The sequence below is a fragment of the Dermochelys coriacea genome, chromosome 1 (genome assembly GCF_009764565.3).
Source record: "Dermochelys coriacea isolate rDerCor1 chromosome 1, rDerCor1.pri.v4, whole genome shotgun sequence".
Classification (NCBI taxonomy): Eukaryota; Metazoa; Chordata; order Testudines; family Dermochelyidae; genus Dermochelys; species Dermochelys coriacea.
In genome coordinates, this window is record NC_050068.2 from 270023602 (window position 1) to 270045470 (window position 21869).

General features: G+C 40.2%; 1 protein-coding gene across 3 annotated transcripts in view; it reads left to right on the forward strand.

Moving 5' to 3' along the window:
• Positions 1–21869, forward strand: part of FGD6 (FYVE, RhoGEF and PH domain containing 6) — a 105486-nt gene that overhangs the window by 77545 nt on the left and 6072 nt on the right. For 2 of the 3 annotated variants that reach the window (XM_038420168.2, XM_043492117.1), the window contains 8 exons: positions 1117–1200; positions 2563–2642; positions 6105–6207; positions 7181–7327; positions 8293–8395; positions 9907–10034; positions 16934–17062; positions 21100–21248. In XM_038420168.2, coding sequence (XP_038276096.1) covers positions 1117–1200; positions 2563–2642; positions 6105–6207; positions 7181–7327; positions 8293–8395; positions 9907–10034; positions 16934–17062; positions 21100–21248 — 923 coding nt within the window. The remainder of the gene's footprint in view (positions 1–1116; positions 1201–2562; positions 2643–6104; positions 6208–7180; positions 7328–8292; positions 8396–9906; positions 10035–16933; positions 17063–21099; positions 21249–21869) is intronic. The other variant, XM_038420177.2, reaches the window with a different exon arrangement.

A 21869-nucleotide genomic window follows, 5' to 3' on the forward strand; every position in this document is an offset into this window, starting at 1 on the left:
ACTAAAGTAATAACATGTAGAGGACACATTTCTAGACTATAAATTTCTACCTTCAATGCATGTGTATCAATTCTATACAAATTGCATACATTTTCAGTACACTATAGTTCAGAGGTGGGAAAACTGTGGCCCGCAGGCCACATCCAGCCTGCGGGCCTGTCCTGTCCGGCCCCAGAGCTACTGGCCCGGGAGGCTGTCCCCACTCCCCTGCAGTCACGCTGCTGCGCAGCGCAATACTCTGGACAGTGGGGCTCCAGAGCCCAGCCTGACCCAGTGCTCTGTGCTGTGCGGCTGGCAGTCCTGGTGCAGCCACCCTGCCAGCCCCCGGTGCTCCAGGCAGTGCAGTAAGGGGGCAGAGAGCAGGGAGGGGGTTGGATAGAGGGCAGGGGAATTCGGGGGGTGGTCAAGGGTGTGGATAAGGGGTCGGGGCTGTCACAGGGCCAGGAATGGGGCTTGAATGGGGGCAGGGGTCCGGGGGGCAGTCAGAAAGGAGATGAGGGGTTGGATGGGATGGCGGGGGGCAGTTGGGGGAGAGGGAGCAGGGGGGTGGATGGGGCAGGGGTCCTGGGGGGGGTAGTCAGGAAGGACAGGGGAGGTTGAATGGGGTGGTTGGGGGCAGTTATGGGTGAAGGGTCTGGGGGCAGTCAGGAGACAAGGAGAATGGGTGGTTGGATGGGGCAGGGGTCCTGGGGGGCAGTCAGAAAGGAGGGGGGGTTGGATGGGGCAGGGGTCCTGGGGGGGGCAGTCAGAAAGGAGGGGGAATTGGATGGAGCGGGGAGTCCGGGGTCGGTCAGGGGACCGAGAGCAGGGAGGGTGGATGGGGCAGGGGTCCCCGTGGGACCATCCAGGAACAGGAGGGGTTGGATGGGGCAGGGGGCAAGAAGTGGAGGGGCCATCGGGGGCAAGAAGTGGGGATGTCTGATAGGGGGCTGGGGGGCAGGCCATGCCCGGCTGTTTGGAGAGGCACAGTTGTCCCCTAACCAGCCCTCCATACAATTTCAGAAACCCGATGCAGTCCTCAGGCCAAAAAGTTTGTCTGCCCCTGCTGTAGTTGACACTATCTTATTATTATTTAATCCTTTAGCCATTTGAAAGTGTGTGTGTTTTATATTGCAGTTTAATGATGCTCTGTTATATACAACTCCAGTACAGTCTGGCATGTATAAACTCAACAACATGCTTTCATTGGCTGGAATGAAGGTGAGTCTCTGAGATCTCTGCTATGGCAACATTTTGTCAAAACTTATTTGAACTCCTGCATGTAATTTTTCCATAGACAAGTAAGTTTATTGTTGGAAAGAAATATTATAAATTACTTATATAAAGAGCCATGATAGACGCATAGCCTTTGTTGCATGGTGTGGACTTTTGGGCCATTAATAACTGTCCTTTTAAAAATGCATTTATTGTTGGGGGCCAGTTAGAAGAAGAGGAGAATTGTAATTCTATCAAAGAGGAGAAATAGAGAGAGAGAGAACTGCCTAAATATCTGATTAGTGTTGGCTGGCCTAGGAAGACTTCCTCAGGCAGTTCTTCTATTGCACCTTAATGTTAACCGCCTTGGGTCCAGAATTAGTCTCCCCTGAAACAAAGGCCGCCGACTTATGTATGTATGGCTGCTCCTCCCCTGCCTCATGGCCATTCTGACCTTTTTGCCCACTCCCAAAAAACACACACCTCTGATTGCCTGAGAACTTTCTGGTGGGCAAAATCCTCCACAGCTGGGTTTCTCCAAAGACTGCCAATCCTAGGGGGAAATACAGGAGTTAAGAGGGCTACAATCTGAGGCCTTCATGAAAAGTCCCCAAAGTTGACCTCCCCCCCCCTTTTTTTTAATTGTACCTTTCCTATAACCCCTCTAAAAAAGTGTTGTGTCCAGCCGTCGCCCAGCTGGAATATCCTGAGCTGTATCAAAAAACGTCTGTTACATACACAGACATAAGCAGACGCAGCTGTTAAGGGGCACTGGTGTAGTAAGACAAATGCCTTCTGCTCCTGCTCAGCAGTCAAGTGTCTTATCCATGATGCTGCCAGAGAAAAGGGCCAACTTCAGCTGAAGGTTCAGATTTACAGGAGACAGCATGAGGGGCTATTTACAAGACTGCATGCTGTGTTTTGTGATGTCAGCAAATGTCCTGGGATGGCTACATAAACACTCAACCTATAAAAAGAAAAGGAGTACTTGTGGCACCTTAGAGACTAACAAATTTATTTGAGCATAAGCTTTCGTGATGTATCCAATGAAGTGAGCTGTAGCTCACGAAAGCTTATGCTCAAATAAATTTGTTAGTCTCTAAGGTGCCACAAGGCCTCCTTTTCTTTTTGCGAATACAGACTAACACGGCTGCTACTCTGAAACTCAACCTATAAACTCAGTTACACTTGAAACTCGGGATTTCAGAAGTGATGGGCTGGTGCATGAACTCCTACTGTTGTGCTATTTCCTGTCCACTTTTTCTGCAAGAGAAAAACTATTGCTTTAGTTCCCCTGTTGTTACAGGTATCTCCTTGAAGTCTCATTGATTCATTTTCATTAAGAGTTGTTTTCTATGTCCACTATAGGTTAGAAAACCAACCCAGGAAGCTTATCAAAATGAGTTGAACATAGAAAGCGTAGAGCGATCCTTCATACTCTCAGCAAGGTAAATATCCTGAGCAAATAATGTATATTAAATAGCATACATTTTTCAGATACAATACATAAACTATGGAGCTGCATATTGTCTAAGCTTACGCTCATTGTTTTGTATTTGTGCAATGAAAATTGCTCTCATTTACAATAGTAACTCTAGAAGCATGGAGAAGCTGCCCCTTTTAAAAAAAAAAAAAACACAAATCTAAAAAAGTTCACTTAAGTGGTTTTATTTTAGGCTTTGAAAAGAGATTTAATTCTGACCTTTTTTTCTGTTTCTGCCTCTCTTTGAAAGTTACTGCTAAGTGACGACATTTCTCTGTCAGTGCTTTTTAGCATTAACAAGGGGAAACATGAAATCCAGCAATAAAATACTGATGTGAAGACAAGGCTTAAGATATAAGTTTGAGGGAGAGGGTCTTCTAGCTGTAGCACAGATGTCATTAGAACAGGAAACAGATTGTATTTTGAGGCTGCAAAGTAGAGGTGGCATTAAATTATTGAAACATATAAAAAAGAGACAGTGTGGACTTTGGCCAAATCTTCTTTCACATTTTGGCTCCCACATATATTAATCAAATCAATGGCTCTAGGAAAATATGTTGCTGTAGCATTCAGAGTATTCACTGCCACTAAATTATTGTAGAAAAGCTCTTATTTGCCTTTGTGAAGCTGTCTTTTCCAAAGGCTTGATTCTCCTATTCTAGCTGTTTAGAGAATTTGAGCCATGAGTGTTGTACATTCTGTCCGCTGTGACAATACCGATGTCAATGAGCAAAGGTACATTCCCTCTTCTTTTTGCAAAACAGCATTAGTGTGGGCTTTGTCATCCTCTGTGACCTTGCATCTATTGATTTCAGGATGTCTGCATGAAAATAGTGTTTCAAATAGAGAGGGACCCAAGTTAACATTGTCCAAGCAGCCAAATGAAGTAGCACAGTTGTGCCTGAGTAGTTTATAACTGGGGATTGAAAAGAAGTGTTGTATGTATTTACATTTATCTCTAATGCAGATATTTTTCATATTAGGGGAAAGATGCATATCTCAGTATAGGGCTTGATTCTGCACCTGTTGAAGTTCATGACAGTTTTGCCATTGAACGCTGCAGTCGGTGCAAATTCAGACGTTTGGTACCTAGGTGCCAAAATGACTGAGCACTTCAAAAATATGTAGGAAAAGCCTTGATACAAATGCAGGATAAGACTATACCATCTCTGCTCTGGCTAATATGATGCTCTATGGAAATAACATTGAATTATTCTCAAAATTATTGGGGTGCCAAATGAATATACATGTAATTGAATCTTAATGTTTGAGATTATGGGTTTGTTTGGTTTCACTGTTCAGAGGAAATTAACATTTCAGAATGATGCATGGGAATGATATTTTCATTGTAAGTGAGAGGAAATACACTGAGACTCCTCTCATATATCAACTAGCTTTGGCTAAGGGGTTGTGAGGTTTTTTTGTTTTTGTTTGTTTGTTTTTCATGTGAATGACACTATAATGTCCAAAGGCTGAATGCATAGCATTTATTTCTTCTAACTTTTGAGCCCAAAAATTGTTTCTATCAAACTTGGTGAAGTACTTTATATGGAAAAAATTTGGTGGAACTGTTCCCTAGCAGAAAGGTGTTTTTTGTTTAACTGCGCGCGCGCGCGCTCTCTCTCTCTCTCTCTCACTCACTCTCACACACACACACACACACACACACCCCTAAACAAACATGCTACTGCTGTAAAAGGTGCTAATTGTGGTACACTTTTTCGACAGCCGCAATTGAGGTCAATGCTTGTTAGGTCCTTTTAAAATTTAACCCTTAGAAGTGGCCCCACCATCTCTGAATTAAGACATATTGATATTAGAAATGCTGTTTCTGTGTTTCTATAAAACTTCATTTTCTATTGCCGTCATTCTTCTTTGGGAGCATTCAGTTCTCTTCTTTTTTTAAAATAAAAATAAATTGGTGCTTGTCTGGCTCGTTGAAGCTATCTAGGCAAGAATCATGATTTAAACAATGATAGAAGGCATTTACTAGGGATTAATGACCAGTTGGGAGAAGATGTCCCAAGGTGCAATTGAAGATTTCCAGCTGTAATTAATCCTCAGGAAATGCTCAATCCAAAAGTCGTTATATCTGTTATAAGATGAACAGGGGTGTGTGCACCAAGGGAAAAAGGTATGGATTTTTTTCAATGACTGATGCAATTTCCATCAGTATGTACAATGGATGTGTGGTGAATCAATCACCTATGTACAGACTGTATGTCTCATCTTTCAGTATCATTCATCTTATTATATCTCATTCTAATGGCTTTTGCCTCTCATTTGGTAATTTAATGTTTCCAGTGTGCTCAGTCTGTGTGTTACAAAACAGGTCAAATAAAATTCTTACCAGACTTTAGAGAGACAGGCTTCCCTTCTGCTGTTTTCACTGAGAGCCATATTCAATATGTTCAGTACACACAACAGAACAGAAGTTTGAAAAGACTCTTATGGAAAAGTTAAATTTTTACAAACTTAACATAGCAAAACTTTGCCCATTTCCTAGGGGAGATATAGATGTAAATAGATATCTTGCAAGTCTTATTGCCAGTTTGATTTCATGGCTCTGTGAAAGTCTAGACAGTACTTTGGTTGGTCTGTACAGAACTCCAGAATTTAGTTTTTGTAGGTTAATAACACTATGGCCCTGATTCTGCAAATATGTAACACATAATTGATTTCAGTTGGACTACTAAAATGAGTAAATGCTGAATGTTTGCAGGATTAGGGACTGGATTGTGCACTCATTTTAGTAGTCCTACTGAAGTCAATGAGCACAATGGATGCTCAGCCAGCAGCTCTGAAAATTGGGCCACTTATAATTCAGTTGCTTAAATATAGATTTAGCAGGGTAATTTAAGGAAACCTAATTTTGAAAACTTTAGTCAGAATCTCTGAGCCATAGAAGTTGACTGGAGACATGAATATTCCAAAACTAATGCATAATGTTTTTTTCTCACTTAATAAAAAAACAATATAAGTAAATATTTGGATTTGGCAAAATATTCTTTTCCCAAAGGGAAGGGTAGTCAAAGGGCCAATAGTACAAATTTCTGCTCCTGCCTATATCTTGTCCCATCTTTTTCACATATTAGACCAGCATTCTACTAATTCTGATGCTGTCCTCTTTGTATCCCCTGTGCATGAGGGCCTCCAGGTTATCTTCTATGTTGCCCCTTACATCTGGGATTGTCTTGCCTGATCCTATATATCGCACATTTGCCTCCAAATCCATGCTCTAAAACTTTCTCTCTCTAATACTCGAACTATAATCAACACTCCCACATCAATCTAATATAATCTGAACATGATTAAAAACAAAAAAGAAATGATGTGATTTGTGCCTGGCAAAAACCATGCCATAGCCAGTGTCAGTTTTTAGAAATGTTTAATGTTAACCATATTTCAATGTCTTTGACACCAACAGTTCTGCTACAGAAAGAGATGAATGGTTAGAAGCCATCTCCAGATCAATTGAAGACTATACAAAGAAGAGAATCACATTTAACCCAAGTAAAAGTCTTGAAGAGGTATACCACACCATTCTCTTTGATTTCTTTGGGCATGAATATAATTTCTACTAAGTGTTAAAACTTATCACAGCACTTTAGAAAAGTGGCAAGTAATAATAAAACAGAATTTGAGATGTATATGTTCCATAGTTTCATTTGTTCATTAAAAAAATTCAGATGTAGGTTCTCAGTAATCCTAAGAACATGAGAAAAAGAGTTAGATATCCATTCTAGTACTTAAAATAGAGTAACTCTAGCTAAGACAATGGATGTAAACAAACTGGAATATCTTGGAACTAAACAAGTAGAGCAGTGATGCCAATGAGGGGGGCAAATACTCCCATTCCTCCCCAAGGTTTTTGCACTTGCTCAAAGTGACCTAAGCAATGGAGCTCGTCGGTGGGACATGATCTGATCACTTAAGCAATAATCCTGTACTAAATCAATACCGCTGCTGCTTGAATAGTCCGGAGCATTGCTGCAGCTGTGTGATTTAAACGCCACTGAAATCTGACCTGGCATCCCCTCGGTACAGTTGGAGAGGTGGCTGAACCAAATGATGTTGCAATCTGGGACACAGGGAGGGAGGGAGTCTGTTCCAGTATGGTGGAGTGCAGTGGAGTCCATCAAGAACTCGATTCCTGGTGGCACCAGCTCATGCCCTATGTGGCAGGAGTGAGAGAAAGGAGGAGAGAGAAATGCCGGGATTTGTCGGCCCTCCCTTCCCTGAAATATCTGAATTGGCAGTGCTGAAATAGAGCTTTATTAGTATCTGTATGACTCAATGAAATAATTTCGGCATCTTCTTTTAAAGCTCAATTGTGATAATGTCGCTGGTGAACCAGCAGAGAATCTGTATTTAAGATACTGACCAGTTACGTGAGTGGAGAAACATTAGGAAACAGAATACTTGTATTTAACTTTGGTAATTCAGTGGTGAAAAATACATTACTGTTTGTAATTTAATGGAGTTCCACCTCCATTTTCTCAGGCTGATCCAGAGAAAGAGGATGAAGATAGTCCTCTCGGATCAAAGGCTCCCATCTGGGTTCCTGATACTAGAGCCACTATGTGTATGATCTGTACTAGTGAATTCACGTTGACCTGGAGAAGACATCACTGCAGGGCATGTGGAAAGGTTGGGTGATCTTGTAACTTCCTTCTTTTGCAAGAGTCATTCAAGATTTTTGTTTCCATATAGGGAGAATTTGATTGCTTAAAACACATTAGCAATATTGCTATATTGAGAGAACATTGTCTTAAATGAAAATAACAAGGATATTTAGAGTAGGAAATAATGTTATTAGTCCACTGCTCTAGTTAAACCTACCCAGTCCTCCTTGTCATATTTTACATTTCAGGAGAAAAAAATAGTATATGTCCCTTACTCCTTCAGTAGCACAATGCAAACCAAGAAAATTAACTTAACTATTCAAAGTATCTTTTACTGATTGAGAGTTAAAGTTGAAACCATTTTGAGAGACTTTGAAACAACGCATACCCATGAAACTAGAAAAAAAAACTATTGTATGTTTCATTGCTGTTTTGGAATAGTCATATTTCACATCTCACTTTTTAGTCAAATGGGAATTCAGTCTTCAGTATAGTTGAAACACATCAATTTCTCCATAACACAGATAAGAGGATAATATAACTAGGTAGATATTGTGATAATCTAAAAATACAAGTTTTTAAAAACTGAGCATGTTTCTTAATAAACTTTTAGATGAGATTTGACAATACAATAACAATTTGCTAATTTACACTTTGCCGTCCATAAATTTGATAGTTCTACTAATCCAGTAGTCTTACCCCCATTCTCAGATTTTTATTTATTTATTGTTCAAAATATTCTATACAAAATCAGAAAATGATATAATTATAGAATATTGTCAGTCATGTAAAATCAGTTCTGGAAAGAGTATTTTGTGTGGAACATCCCTGTGAATTAGCATACGTGTACCTCCAAACCCTCATGTTGTAAAATTGTTACTTGTTTGGAGCTTAATAGCATGGGCTTAGAGAAACTCAAATATAAGTCTTTAAGGGATTGGTGTGCATGTGGTTGTAGATGCTATATAATAACATTTTACATGTTTTCAGATTGTCTGCCAAGCATGTTCCACAAATAAACATGGCTTAGACTATATGAAAAACCAACCAGCAAGAGTATGTGATCATTGCTTCAAAGAACTACAGAAACAAGGTAGAGGAAAACTTTTTTTTTAAATCCATCTCTCTCTGTCTTGTAATTTTATAGCCCCCATTTCCACAGTATCTGAGCACCTCACAATCTTTACTGCATTTTTCCTCCCAGCCTCCTTGTGAGGTTGAGAAGTACTAGTAACCCGTTTTAAAGATGGGAGAACTGAGGCACAGAGGCACCAAGTGACTTGCCCAAGGTCACACAAGAAGTCTGTGGCAGAGCAGGGAACTGAATGCAGGTTTCCTGAATGCCAGGCTAACACCTAACCACTGGCCTATCCTTCCTCTTGGACCCAGAGACCAGTGTTGTTGATAGTAGCAGTATTATGAGTTTTGTGATCTCAAGGTGACTTTTCCAGGGCTCTTGTTGTAAAGCAGAGGCTGCTCAGGAGCTTTGCCTGGGCCACCTGCCATTTCCACCTTCAGCTGCTAGTGGATGCTGTGCTGCAGGTAACTGTAGCAATTGTCTAGTGTACTGGGGCACACTTTGCGTCCTGAGCTGTGTCAGTCACAGAGCAGGTGCAGCAGAACAGAGCACCCTATCACTTCCCACCCTGCTTGAGTAGCAGCCTGTCATGCTGACCAGTATTGTCATTGTTTCCTTGTATTCCCCCATCTGTTTGCCTACATCCATCTGTATTGTTTTGCTTTATACTTAGATTGTAATCTCTTTGGAGCAGAGATGGCCTTTTTGTTCTACGTTTGTACAGCACCTAGCACAATGGGGTCCAGGTCTATGACTAGGACTGCTAAGCACTAGAGTAACATACATAATTCATACTAATAATAATCACTACCCTTCAACCACGAGCAGGAAGGGGGAGTTAATGGAGGTAGGCCCCCCAGGACAGCCCTCTTACCTGCAGGCTGGCCACAGGGAGACACTATTGATGCCTGGGGAATGGAGGGGTGAGGGTGTGGGAGCCTGTAGGACCTTGCTGAGGAGATTGGGGGAGGGGGCCTGAGTTGGGGAGAGAAAGCATGCTCAGGGAGTTGAGGTCTGCAGGACCTTGCTGGGTGGGAGTGGGGAGCAGCAGGAGCCCCTGCCATTGGTTTTTTGGGTAGTGGGGAGGAGTCAGGAAGCAGATGCAGAGGGGAATTGGGGCCTGCATTTTGTGTGTGGGAATATGTTGTGTGTATTTAAGGTTGAGTTTTCACCCTGTAATTGTCTTGTACACTCGGGGGGGTGGGCAGGGGGAGTTCAAAAACAGGATTTATACTTTTTTTAAATAAACTTCCTGATTTTTTTGGTCCAATCTCATGATTCTGGGGGCTCTGACTCATGATACTGTAACTTTTGGCAATACTGAGAGGCAAAATTCCTGTTGAGTTTAATATGGTTAGGAAATACAATATCATATGCAGTGTTTCAAAGATTAACTGTGTTTTTAAAAAAAATGACCTTACACCGAACAGAAATTATAGCTGTGCTTAAAACTTTTTGTAAGGAACACTATGCGTATGTTAGTCGTCTGCAACATAAAAGCACTGTGCATGTTATATACATTTTAGATAACCACTTCACTCCTAAGAGTGGATCCCCAGTGAACCATAAATCTCCATCCAGTGCCTTGTCTACAGTGTTACATAGTATTCCGTCTGGGAGAAAACAGAAAAAAATTCCTGCTGCTCTCAAAGAAGTAAGTGTTTCCCTTAAACTTTACCTCTCATCAGTGTTAAACGATCCATGTTTAATAACAATAAAATAAAAAAAACTGTGTGATCTTTTTTAGACACTGCATTTAAAGGAAAGGGGAATTTTTCTGGTGACACAATGGCCGTGTGTATGCATACAGTGCTGCAGCTGTACTGATCCAGCTGCACCGCATCTGGTGAAGACATGACCAGCAGAAGCTATGTTGGCAGGAGAAGCTCTCCTGCCACCATAGGGCTGCACACACGAGCATTTATGTCACTCGGGGCGGGAAAGAGTCTCCCCACTGAGCGACGTAGGTTATGTCAACATAGGCTGTAGTGTGGACAAAGGTTCCCACTAATTTTTTACCAAGTAAAGTGCGGAATGAATTTTGTTATGTGTGACACATCACCTTCATATTGGTGCCCATAACAAAATTGATGTGGGGATGGGGCTGAGGGGTTTGGAGTGTGAGAGGGGGATCAGGGCTGGGGCAGAAGGTAGGGGTGTGGGGGGGTTGAGGGCTCTGGCTGGGGATGAGGAGTGCGGGAGGGGGCTCAGGGCTGGGGAAGAGGGTTGGGGTTTTAGGGGGTGCAGGCTCTGGGGTGGGACTGGGGATGAGGGGTTTGAGGTGCAGGCTGCCCTGGGGCTGCAGAAGAGAAAGATGCGCCCCCTTCCCCCCTCCCCTGCCCTCTCTCACCGCAGCAGCTCAGTGCCAGGAGAGAGGCACCTCTCCCCAGCCGCAGCAGCTCTGGTGTGCACTGGGGCCAGCAGGGAGGGAATGAAGGTGTAGATGTAGCTCAATAAAACAGCTGAAATTTAGTTATAGAGTAGACTTGGGGCTTGATTCTGACTTTAGGTGGAGCCACAGCACCCCAGGAGGCATTATGGTCAGACACTTTTGAATCAGAAATTCTCCCTTGATTTTCCTCTCTTCCAACCCCATCTAGGGAGGTACTAATTTACTGTTGGATTATACCAACAGCAAATTCAACACCCCCTACACACCAACTCAGCTGCACTGGCCAGTACGTAGAGGGAAGGTGGGAGAGGATGGAGCCAAGATTCCACCCATTCCCCACCCACTTGCACTGGAGGCTGGGATGGTATGGGAGTAAGCAAACACCCTATTAATTGTATGTGTATGGACTCAAAGTCCAGGTAGCTCACATAGGGCTTGTCTACATTACCCGCTGGATCGACAGGCAGCGATCAATCAAGCAGGGGTCGATTTAGTCTAGACACGATAAATTGACTGCTGAGCGCTCTCCCATCGACTTCAGTACTCCACCAGGGTGAGACACCACGTGGCTGAAGTTGCGTAACTTAGATTGATACTGCACCCTGCATACCCCGCCAGTGTAGACCAGGCCCTAGGATGTTCTGACTTCCTCTTATTCTGATGCACAGGCCTGTGTCTAATCTCCAGTGATTACAGAAGTCTTCCTTCCAGCCCCCATGGAGGCGCATCGTCCATGTAATTTTTGTAGCCGTAATGAGTATTATGTGGAGTTGAGTGAGTTAGCAGCTGTATTTTAGGATCAGAATGGAGGCTGGGTCTCTGCAAGTGCAGGGCAGTATACAGAAGACAAAATGGGGAGGCAATGTGAAAAGCTCTAGTATATTTATTAAAATGATGTACTGTGGAAAAGTGCTACTACATAAGAGCTAGGTGGTGGCATTGTTTATTATTATGGGTATGCTAACGGTGGGTAAGACAGCCTTGTTCTTTATCAGTCGAACTGTGATAGAAATATATATGGTTCACCTTGACTCTCTTCGCTTAGCTACTACTATTGGCTTTTTGACATTTTAACCATTTCTACCATAATGGTGTAAACTACAAGAACAAAACTTCATTTCAGTCATGGCTGATGGCAATATGCAAATTCTTTGCTCTATGAGGTCAACCAAAAGGAAAAATTGTTTTCTAAAGCTAAAAGCAGTCCTGCACCACTGGCAAGCGGCAACGTGAGTTTTACATGTGTAGATTAACTCCAACTGCCAATGGCAGGGATCATTTAGAATCCAAAGATGTGTTTGCATGTTGTTTTATATATTGGTTCTCACGTAGGCCTCCTGGGACATGCAAGCACAAGAAGATTTGTTGGATTACATCTAATAATGTGATTTTATTTTCAGTTTTTCTTAGGGGCTCAAATGGACATTAGGGAGTCACTGCATTCACATTGTTAAAAGCTTTGCTCATTGACGTTATCTTCACGAGATACTCAACTTGTTTACTGTGAGTGTCTCAAGGTGGCAGTCATGCATTCCAACAGAGATCAGTGAAATACAAACCACACAGAATATATTAATTGGCATCTAAAAAGGCTGCCTATATTCCACTAAAACTCTTAGTGTTCTGTGCAATATCGTGTGTTTGAAGGATACCCAAAATTCATCTCCCAATCTTCCAAGGGTGAGAATCCCTCTCACAGTCTTGGATTTCCCCTCCTAAAGAAGAAGTGCATGTGACCTGGAAAGCAGCACCATATGATGCACGCATTCAAATTCACACTGGCACTGTCAGCAGTATCATTTTAAAACTGAGGAAAATATTATAGATTCCTGGGTAGCAATGACTGACCTAGGAACAGTTCCTGTATGTCTTATGCACCCAAAATTCCATTCGGATGCAAAGGAAGTTTTTGGTGCACAAGAAATTCAGAATTGGGCTCTGAATTTTAATACCACTGCATCTCTCGGAGAAACTGAGGTTAAGATATTTTAAATCACTCTTATGAGGGAGAATCTTTTCCTGTCCTTTAGGAGAGACCAAAAGAGTGTAATGGATTTCATGCTGTAAAAACCAAGCTACCACTGCAAGGGCTGGAAGAAATTTCCCTGCTAAAACATAAAATGTAGTTAATTTAATTTATTGCAATTTGAAATATATATGTATTCCTCTTCCTGCTGTGGGAAGCCTTTTTAGCACTCCCTGTAGCTTTGAGTTGCTCACATTTTGATGTATCCCTTCGTAAGCATCTTGTAAGAAATTTTATACAAGACTTTCAGTATATTGCCTGTCATTCTGCTGCGTCAATATTCCACGTGAGGTTTGGCCCAGACAGCTAGGGCCCTCCTAAGCGCTTGTTCATTTTTCTTTAGACATGTTCCTTTCCAGAAAATGTCACCGAAAGTACTACTCAGAGCTTGAATGATGTGTGAATGCTGTAAATATTTGAACAGGTAATGTAATGTTCATCCAGAAAAAGATCTGTTAATTGCAAAGATAATTGTTCAAATTGAGAACATAGTTTAAAATTGCACCACTTCAAAACCTGTTTTCTGGACAGGTATGTTGAATATTAGATCCACAATCTAATGTCAGGCTGTTTTATGGTGGAAATATGAACATGCTCCTTAATAAGAAATATTGTTAAGAATGTAACTTCCTCAGGGTTTTCATTTCTCAGTTTTATCAGTTGATAGGAAGAGGAATTTCTGTTGTTATCCCCATGTTCAGAACCACTAGGTAGCATGTCCCTGTGTTTTATTGGCTTTCTACCTGTTGAGTTCCAATTATCCACACTCCTGGGTGTCTGAATATATTTGGTATTGTCTGAGTTAATTGTTCATTGAGATTCTTCTGTACCAAGAAATCTTAGAGTTTGGGAAAGACAACAGCTTGAGAAGCATGTTGAAATACTGTGTAGCAAATTTTTTGCTGGTGTAAACTGGTGCAGTTCCATTTGGGCCAGGATGTGTCTTAGTACTTCAGTGACTGACCAGTGGATTCCACCTTTGCATGTGTGCCATAGTGGTATCATGGCTGTATTCTATTATTTCATATGCCTTGTTAAGCACCCAATAAGGTTTAGGATTAGTATCATGGGCAGGCTGACTGCACACTGATGGAAGTACGGTGATGCCTTGTGCAGTCTACTTATAGTCACCACAGTTTCAGTGACATAATGTGATGGTGTGCGTTTCCTATTTGCTTAAAATCCTAATTTGTGCTGCGTACGTGTCCTGTTCCTCAAGTAGCCCTATTAAAAAATGAAGGGGCCACTTGTGAAATAAGCCACTGTTCAATGGGGTGAAGAGGACCAAAGTGTTCTTCAATGGGATAATGGTCATTGTTATTTTGCAGTGAACAACAATTCTTTGTTGCAACATATGAAAAAAACATCTATTGCACATCTGGGATTTCTTAGATCTTATGTAACTCAGAAATAAAATAAAAATCTCTGGAGACTGTGTGTATGTGTGTAAAAAGCAACAGAAACTAAAAAGTGGAATTTTGCAGGTGATGATATGAGAACTGTCAAGGCGGTTTTATGAACCACCACTAGGTGGGACACAATTATATCTTTTACCTACCCACAGACTCCTCAGTTGCTCAATCGTAATGTCTGGAGGGAAAAATGTCTGATTCACACAATCTTCTAATTTTGTATATTTCATTATCTAAAGTAAGCAAAAAGCATAAAATAAAATGTATGTCAACAAATCAGATTAATCTGTGAAACTAAAAGCAAAGGAGAATCCATTCATCAGAGAGTGGGTTAATGTTAGATCATAGAATCAGGCTAATTAACTGGTTGATTAAATCACATTAAATAGCAGTTGTTAATAAGATTTATGTCATGATTTGGAGTTCTTAAGACAGCAGACTTATTTAGCTATCAGCCCCCAAAATAATACGGCATTATCAGTCTTGGCTCTGAATGATATATTTATATTCAACCTGAATGGCTGATACAGGGAGGTTCAAATTGCTGCCAGGTTGAAGTCAATGTTGAGACTATAGCTCTAATGCCAACTAATGTAGTCTGCCCAAATTATAGATGGTTAGGCAACAATCTCTCTTTTCCCTCTCTCCAACCGAGTTTTATATGGAACATTGCAGTACAAATCAAGATGTGCCAGATTGTTACATTTAACTAGCTAACAAGACTATAGGTGAAAACAATTTTAGGACTTAAGCATGCAACTCATAATGCATAAGAGATGTGTGTGTGATATTTTAGAAAGTGAGGTTATTTAACCTTTGGTTATTCTAGGTGTTTGAGAAACTATTCTATAGGCACCATTCTTACGGAAATTCCATGGGTTTTAGCCATATACGCTCTTGCATGTGCGCACACGTTCACAACCATTCATTTGCTGGAGTTATAAAACAAGTGCAAGAACACTAAGGTAGAAGTATCCCTCTACTAACAAGAATGGGCGGGGACCAAACCAAAAAGGTCAATACTTATGTAAGATGGCGTTGTGACTGATTATTTCATTCAGCCTCAGGAAAGTAGTACATGGTTGAAAAGATTAGTAGTCAGTGGTTTTCTTGGTTCTGTCATTTAATATCGATGAACTGGCTAGCAGGTTAGAAGGTATTTGCTTGTAAATGTCAAATATTTGATGTTGCTAGGCTGTTACCCTGTGGCAGCCAGCCTGAGTGGTAGAGGGAAGCATAACCCTCTTTGTCAAGCAGGATGGCATTGCATAGCCAGCAACCATGACCAGCAGCAATGGATTCTCCTTTTCTTTTAGTTTCATAAGGTGGTCCCTCTCGGATCTCCTCATCAGTAGTCCCTTGGCAAATCAGAATGGGGCACTTCCCTTCTGGCTTCACTCACTGTGGATGGATTAGACCACTTCAATGCAAAGAGACTCCCATTCCAATAATTTCAGACTCAAAATCCATACATCGCAAAATATATAACCAAAGAGTCTGCAGGTCCAAATATTTTAAGACAATTGAGGTCTTGGGTCAGTCCACGAACATTACCTCAACTATCTTACAAAAGTCCAAACTCTCTAAAATAATTTTTTTTAAATTGCAAAGCTAGCAAAAAATTGCAGCTGAAATGATAGGAAAAGAGCAATTACTCATCTGTGCACACAGAGGAAAGTTCCTCTTTCTTCAGCTGTTCCTGTTTTAAAGACAGTTGTTCTAATTTCTCTTTTATAATTTGGCACTCAGCAGTTAAATGCTGGCAAGTTTGGGTGAAAGGCTTAACTGTGACAGAGTTGAAAGTATCTGCCTCAGAATCATGGTTTTGGGGAGGGGGGTGGCTTTTCAGGCAGGCCTGTACCTGCCTCACCCCTATGAGCTCGGGGATTTACCAATATAGATGTTTTCCTGGGGATATGATTTCCTAGGTGCTGGTGATCGAGCAATGGTTTAATTGGTTCTTACAGATCTGCTAACTCTTTCACAAGTCAGCTCTATTTTTTTTAATTCTACTTTCTCCAAGTACAAATTGTAAATTTGGGGTCATTTTCACTGATTTTTTTTTAATATCTTCCTCTTTAAATATAAATTAAAGTAAGTTGACATCATATACTTTTTTTTGTTTTCATGATATTTTATCGACATAGGCTCTACCTGCTTACCAATTATTTTTTCAAAGACCCAGCTGTTGAAGTTTGTATGCAGCAAATCAAGCTCTTCAATTATAGCTGGCTTCATATCTGGTAAACTTGGTTCCAGAGATTCCCCAGGCCTCAGAGGAAAATGTGCAGCTGTTCTCCTTGAAGGCTGTACAGCCTAGCCTGAAGTGTTAATCTGTTAAGGGCTGAATCTTATTTATGGCATATTTGAACTATACTCCTCTACCGCCAAAAGACACAATCCATATCTCAGCAATTGCAACAGCTGGTCCTTTTGATATAGTACCTTAAAAAAAAAAAAAAAAAAAAAACCATGGGATGGAGTGCTGAGCATTATTGGTTTCCTTTGCCTTGTTTATGCTATACTTATTGTCATGGTCTCTGCTGAATAAAAACCTGTATCAGTTTCTTTTCGGGAGACATTGAGGGCTAGGTGCTTAGAGAGAGGTTTAGGTGCCCCTCGTAGTATTTAGGTTTATAGGAATATCTTAGAAATATCAACAAAGAACTGTGCGCTGAAAAAGCCAAGTACCCCCACACATCCTCCATTTGTTTTTATTTCAGGTTTCAGCAAACACAGAAGACTCCTCAATGAGTGGCTATTTATATAGATCAAAGGGCTGCAAAAAACCATGGAAACACCTGTGGTTTGTCATAAAAAATAAGGTGCTATACACATATGCTGCTAGTGAGGTAAGGAAGCATGGAATTTTTTTTACATATTTTCAAGGAATGCTCAGTAATGAGACCCATAAATTAGTCTATCTCACTGCAGTATAGCACTTTGAGTCTTCCCTGAAAGAGGTGGAAAAATCTGTGAGGTGTTCAGCTGTTAACTAGATGATGCGCCTTTCTGAAAGGGGAGCTAAGTGAGTCACAATAGTGACCTTTACAAGTAGATATTATCTGTTTTGATGCATCAGTTTGGAATAATGGCAGATGCCAACAGCATGCAAGTACATTGGAGCATCTCAGCTTGTTGCTTCCACCTGATGTACTTGTGGATGTTTGGAGAGAGCAGACTTGAATCCACCTGGCTTCTCAGCCTGCCTCCTCCACTCTGCAACAGTCTCCTAATGCCTGGTGCTCCAGCTAGAAAAGAGGAAATGTGATAACACTTATGCCATTTCCATTTTGCTCAGCAATGTGTTAATCTTATTGAAGCATGGATGTGAGCTCCATAAATTTCAGCCCAGACTAAGGAAGATGGGGGTTTATCAAGTATCTGTCATATACACTACCTCTTTACAATATTTGTCCAAATACCTTGCTGAAAGTTTTTTAAAAACCTTGGTTTTTTAAACCTTTTGTAATTATTTATAAGTCAGTTATGGAGCAAAATATAGAAAGCACAGTTGCCATCCATCATAGTTACCAGGCAAATTGCACCTCTGACCCTTCCTGGTCTCACTAAGAGCTCCTCTTCCCAGGTGTCAGGCTCCTAGCTGTCACCTGGTTCTGGATAGAATCACACAATTCTCCTACTCTCAGGCCAGGCCCTGGGTTGCAGTCCCCTGGTACCAATTGTAATTTGCCTCAGCAGGTCTGATTTACGCCGAGACCCTGCAATCCTGTACTCTGTGTGGCAATGAAAATGGTAATCGGTGACCAAACAGCCTCCTGAAAGCAAAGTATCATATTTTGGAACAAAGCATTTCAGAGAAATCACATCTTAAAAACAATAGAAAAGACTGTCTTGCTTACCACCTTTAACCATCTTCCATGAGGAGACCCTGGTAGGACTAATTCCCCGTAGACTCTTGCACAGAGCCTCTCTCTGTCAGCTTTTCTCCCTGTTGGAACTTGCTGACGTTCTCTGCAGAGCCCCAGACTGATTTCAGACCTAAGGAAATAATAATCTTCAGAAGAGTCATATCCAAATGGGAACTTTGAATTTTATAATCTAGTCCTTCCTTCCTCAAAAGTGGTTAAGTGTTCTCAAATGTAGATATTCTTGTATCCAAATCTAGGAATTTAGGAATTGCCATACAGTGTCAGACTAAATCCATTTAGTCCAGTATCCTGTCTCCTGGCAGTGGCTAGCACCAGATGCTTCAGACGAAGGTGTAAGAACCCCATATTAGACAGATGGGGGATAAGACCCACTCCAAATTCTCATGCTAGGTCTCACCCAAATCTCCCAATAGTTAGAGATTGGTGTGGAGGTGTAATATGTAGGGCTGTCCCGTGATTAAAAAAATTAATCACGCGGTTAAAAAAAATTAATTGCAAGATTAATCAATAATAGAATATCATTTATTTAAATATTTTTGGATGTTTTCTACATTTTCAAATATATTGATTTAAATTACAACACAGAATTCAAAGTGTACAGTGCTCACTTTATATGTATTTTTGATTACTATTTGCACTGTTAAAAAAAAAAAAAGCAATAGTATTTCAGTTCCTCATTCAAGTACTGTAGTGCAATCTCTTTATCATGAAAGTTGAACTTACAAATGTAGAATTATGTACAAAAAAACCCTGCATTCCAGAATAAAACCATCTAAAACTTTGGAGTCCTACTTCTTGTTCAACCAATTTCTCAGACAAACAAGTTTGTTTACATTTGCAAGAAATAATGCTGCCCACTTCTTATTTATAGTTTCACCTGACAGTGAGAACAGACATTTGCATGGAACAGTTGTAGCTGGCTTCGCAAGATATTTACATGCCAGATGCGCTAAATAGTCATATGTCCCTTCTTGCTTCATCCACCATTCCAGAGAACGTGTCCATGCTGATGACGGGTTCTGATTGATAATGATCCAAAGCAGTGTGGACCAATGCATGTTCATTTTCATCATCTGAGTCAGATGCCACCAGCAGAAGGTTGATTTTCTTTTTTGGTGGTTTGCGTTCTGTTGAGTCTCCATCAGAGTGTTGCTCTTTTAAGACTTCTGAAAGTATGTTCCACACCTCATCCCTCTCAGATTTTGGAAGGCACTTCAGATTCTTAAATCTTGGGTCAAGTGCTGTTGCTATCTTTAGAAATTTCACATTGGTGTCAAATTTGCACTAAAAGTGTTCTTAAAATGAACAACATGAACATAAAATGAACAACATGGGCTGGGTCATCATCTGAGACTGCTAGAACATGAACTATATGGCAGAATGCAGGTAAAACAGAGCAGGAGACGTACAGTTCTCCTCCAAGGAGTTCAGTCACAAATTTAATTAACACTTTTTTTTAACAAGTGTCATCAACGTGGAAGCATGTCTTCTGGAATGGTGGCTGAAGCATGAAGGGACACGTGTCTTTTGCGCATCTAGCATGTAAATATCTTGCAACGCCAACTACAACAGTGCCATCTGAATGTCTGTACTCACTTTCGGGTGACATTGTAATTAAGAAATGGGCAGCTTTACCTCCTGTAAATATAAACCAACTTGTTTCTCTTAGCGATTGGCTGAACAAGAAGTAGGACTGAGTGGACTTGTAGGCTCTGAAGTTTTACCTTGTTTTGGTTTTGAGTGCAGTTACATAACAAAAAAACCTGCATTTGTAAATTGCATTTTCATGATGAAGAGATTGCACTACAGTATTTGTATGCGATGATTTTAAAAATACTATTTCTTTTGTTTATCATTTTTACAGTGCAAATATTTGTAATAAAAATAGTATAGTGAGCACTGTACACTTTGTATTTTGTTTTAATTGAAATCAATATATTTGAAAATGTAGAAAAACATCCAAAAATATTTAATACATTTCAATTGCTATTTTATTGTTTAACAGTATGATTAATCACTATTCATTTTTTTGTTAATTGCATGAGTTAAAACAGCCCTAGTAATATCCCTTCCAAAATTTTGTTGTCATTAACTATAATAACTAGATATTCTTGTTGTCCATATGAATGTCTAATCCCTTTGTGAATTTTATTAAGTTCTTGGCCTCAAAAAAAATCCTGTGACAATGAATTCTGTCTTCTGTGAAAAAGTATTTAGTTTTATCAATTTTGAATTCGCTCCCTTCTAATTTCATTGAATGTCCCCCTGTTCTTGCATTATGAGTTGGGGAACTCCCATCTACGTTGTTTAGGGCCTTCATTATTTTATATACTTTCATCATGTCCCTTCTGAAAAGTCTTTTTTCTAGATTTACTTTTATAGGTTAAAATGTCACACCTTTTTGTCTTAGCAACCATCAATTGGGGAGTTCACTGGATGTTTATCAGTGTCTAGGTACACATCTTCCTCCGTGATCTCACTTGCATGTAGTGTAGGAGCTTACTCGTTGGCAGTGTAGTTCAATGCAACTTTATTTTTTGTCATTTGTCATGCAAAATCTATTCTAAACTGCTATATAGAATTATTAAATTAGAGAGAGTACCTAAGGGGAGGATGGAGTTGAGCAGTATGGGGAAGGGAAAAAGGATACATTTAAACCAAGATTGAAAATGGAATGAAGAGATACAAGAAGGCTGCATTCCAGATTGTGTGAGAATATGGTGGTGAGACTGTGTAGCAGGACAAAGAGATCAGTGCTAGATGACTAGAAAGTGACAAGGAGTTAAAGAGAAACCAAATCTGTGAGGTTTGCTGTTATTTCATTAAATCATGTATGAGGAAATGACAAGTAACATGGTTTTGTGTAATATGAACTGTAAATTATTATAAACTTAAAATAACTGGATGTAATAGTGTGTTGCTTAAAGATTTATAAAATATCACATCAGGACTGTAATATTATAAGATCTAATTCTGTGCTTGTGTGTTTAAAATAGGATGTTGCAGCACTGGAGAGTCAGCCTCTACTGGGATTCACAGTCTCTGAAGTAAAGGATGAAAACTCAGAGTCTAAAATATTCCATTTACTGCACAAAAACACTTTATTTTACATATTCAAAGCAGATGATTCTCATTCAGCTCAAAAGTAAGTAACCATTTGAATTCAGTCCTGCCTGTCACTTTTTTCCCACGGAATGTTTCAGATGTCGTTTCATTAATGTTCACTCTGTCAGTGCACATGTGATGTGCAACTTGTTTTTAAAAAAGGCTTGGTTAAACATCAAAAGTCTGTAAGGCTTGCAATAATGTAATTTCAGTTGTTACATTTACATATAAAATCGCTTTCATGGAGGTTTACGGTCAGATCTTTGTCAAAAGGCAATCAAAAGTGAGTGGAGTCAGTCACCTTTCAATCAAAAGGCTTCAAAAAGATAAGCAGACTACATGCTGGCCTGAAGAGTGAGGGTAAGAGGAAGGGAAAATATAGCCTTTATGGAAGAACTCCTCTTTAGTTATGTACCATCATAGTTCCAAAGGATTAAAATAGGAGGTATTTTGTGCTGTTTTAATTGAATTCCTTCATCTCTAAATCTGCTTAAAATAAAGTTCAATGATGATATGCATTAATTCAGGAAATTTTTAACGCTAAGCTGGGTCTATATCTTAATTATTTCTTTTTTTCCCAGCTAGATTTACAAGTCCTATCGATTTTTTGCATGGCAACTAAGTTTTTTAGTATGCTCTTTCATTGTAGAATCAGAATGAT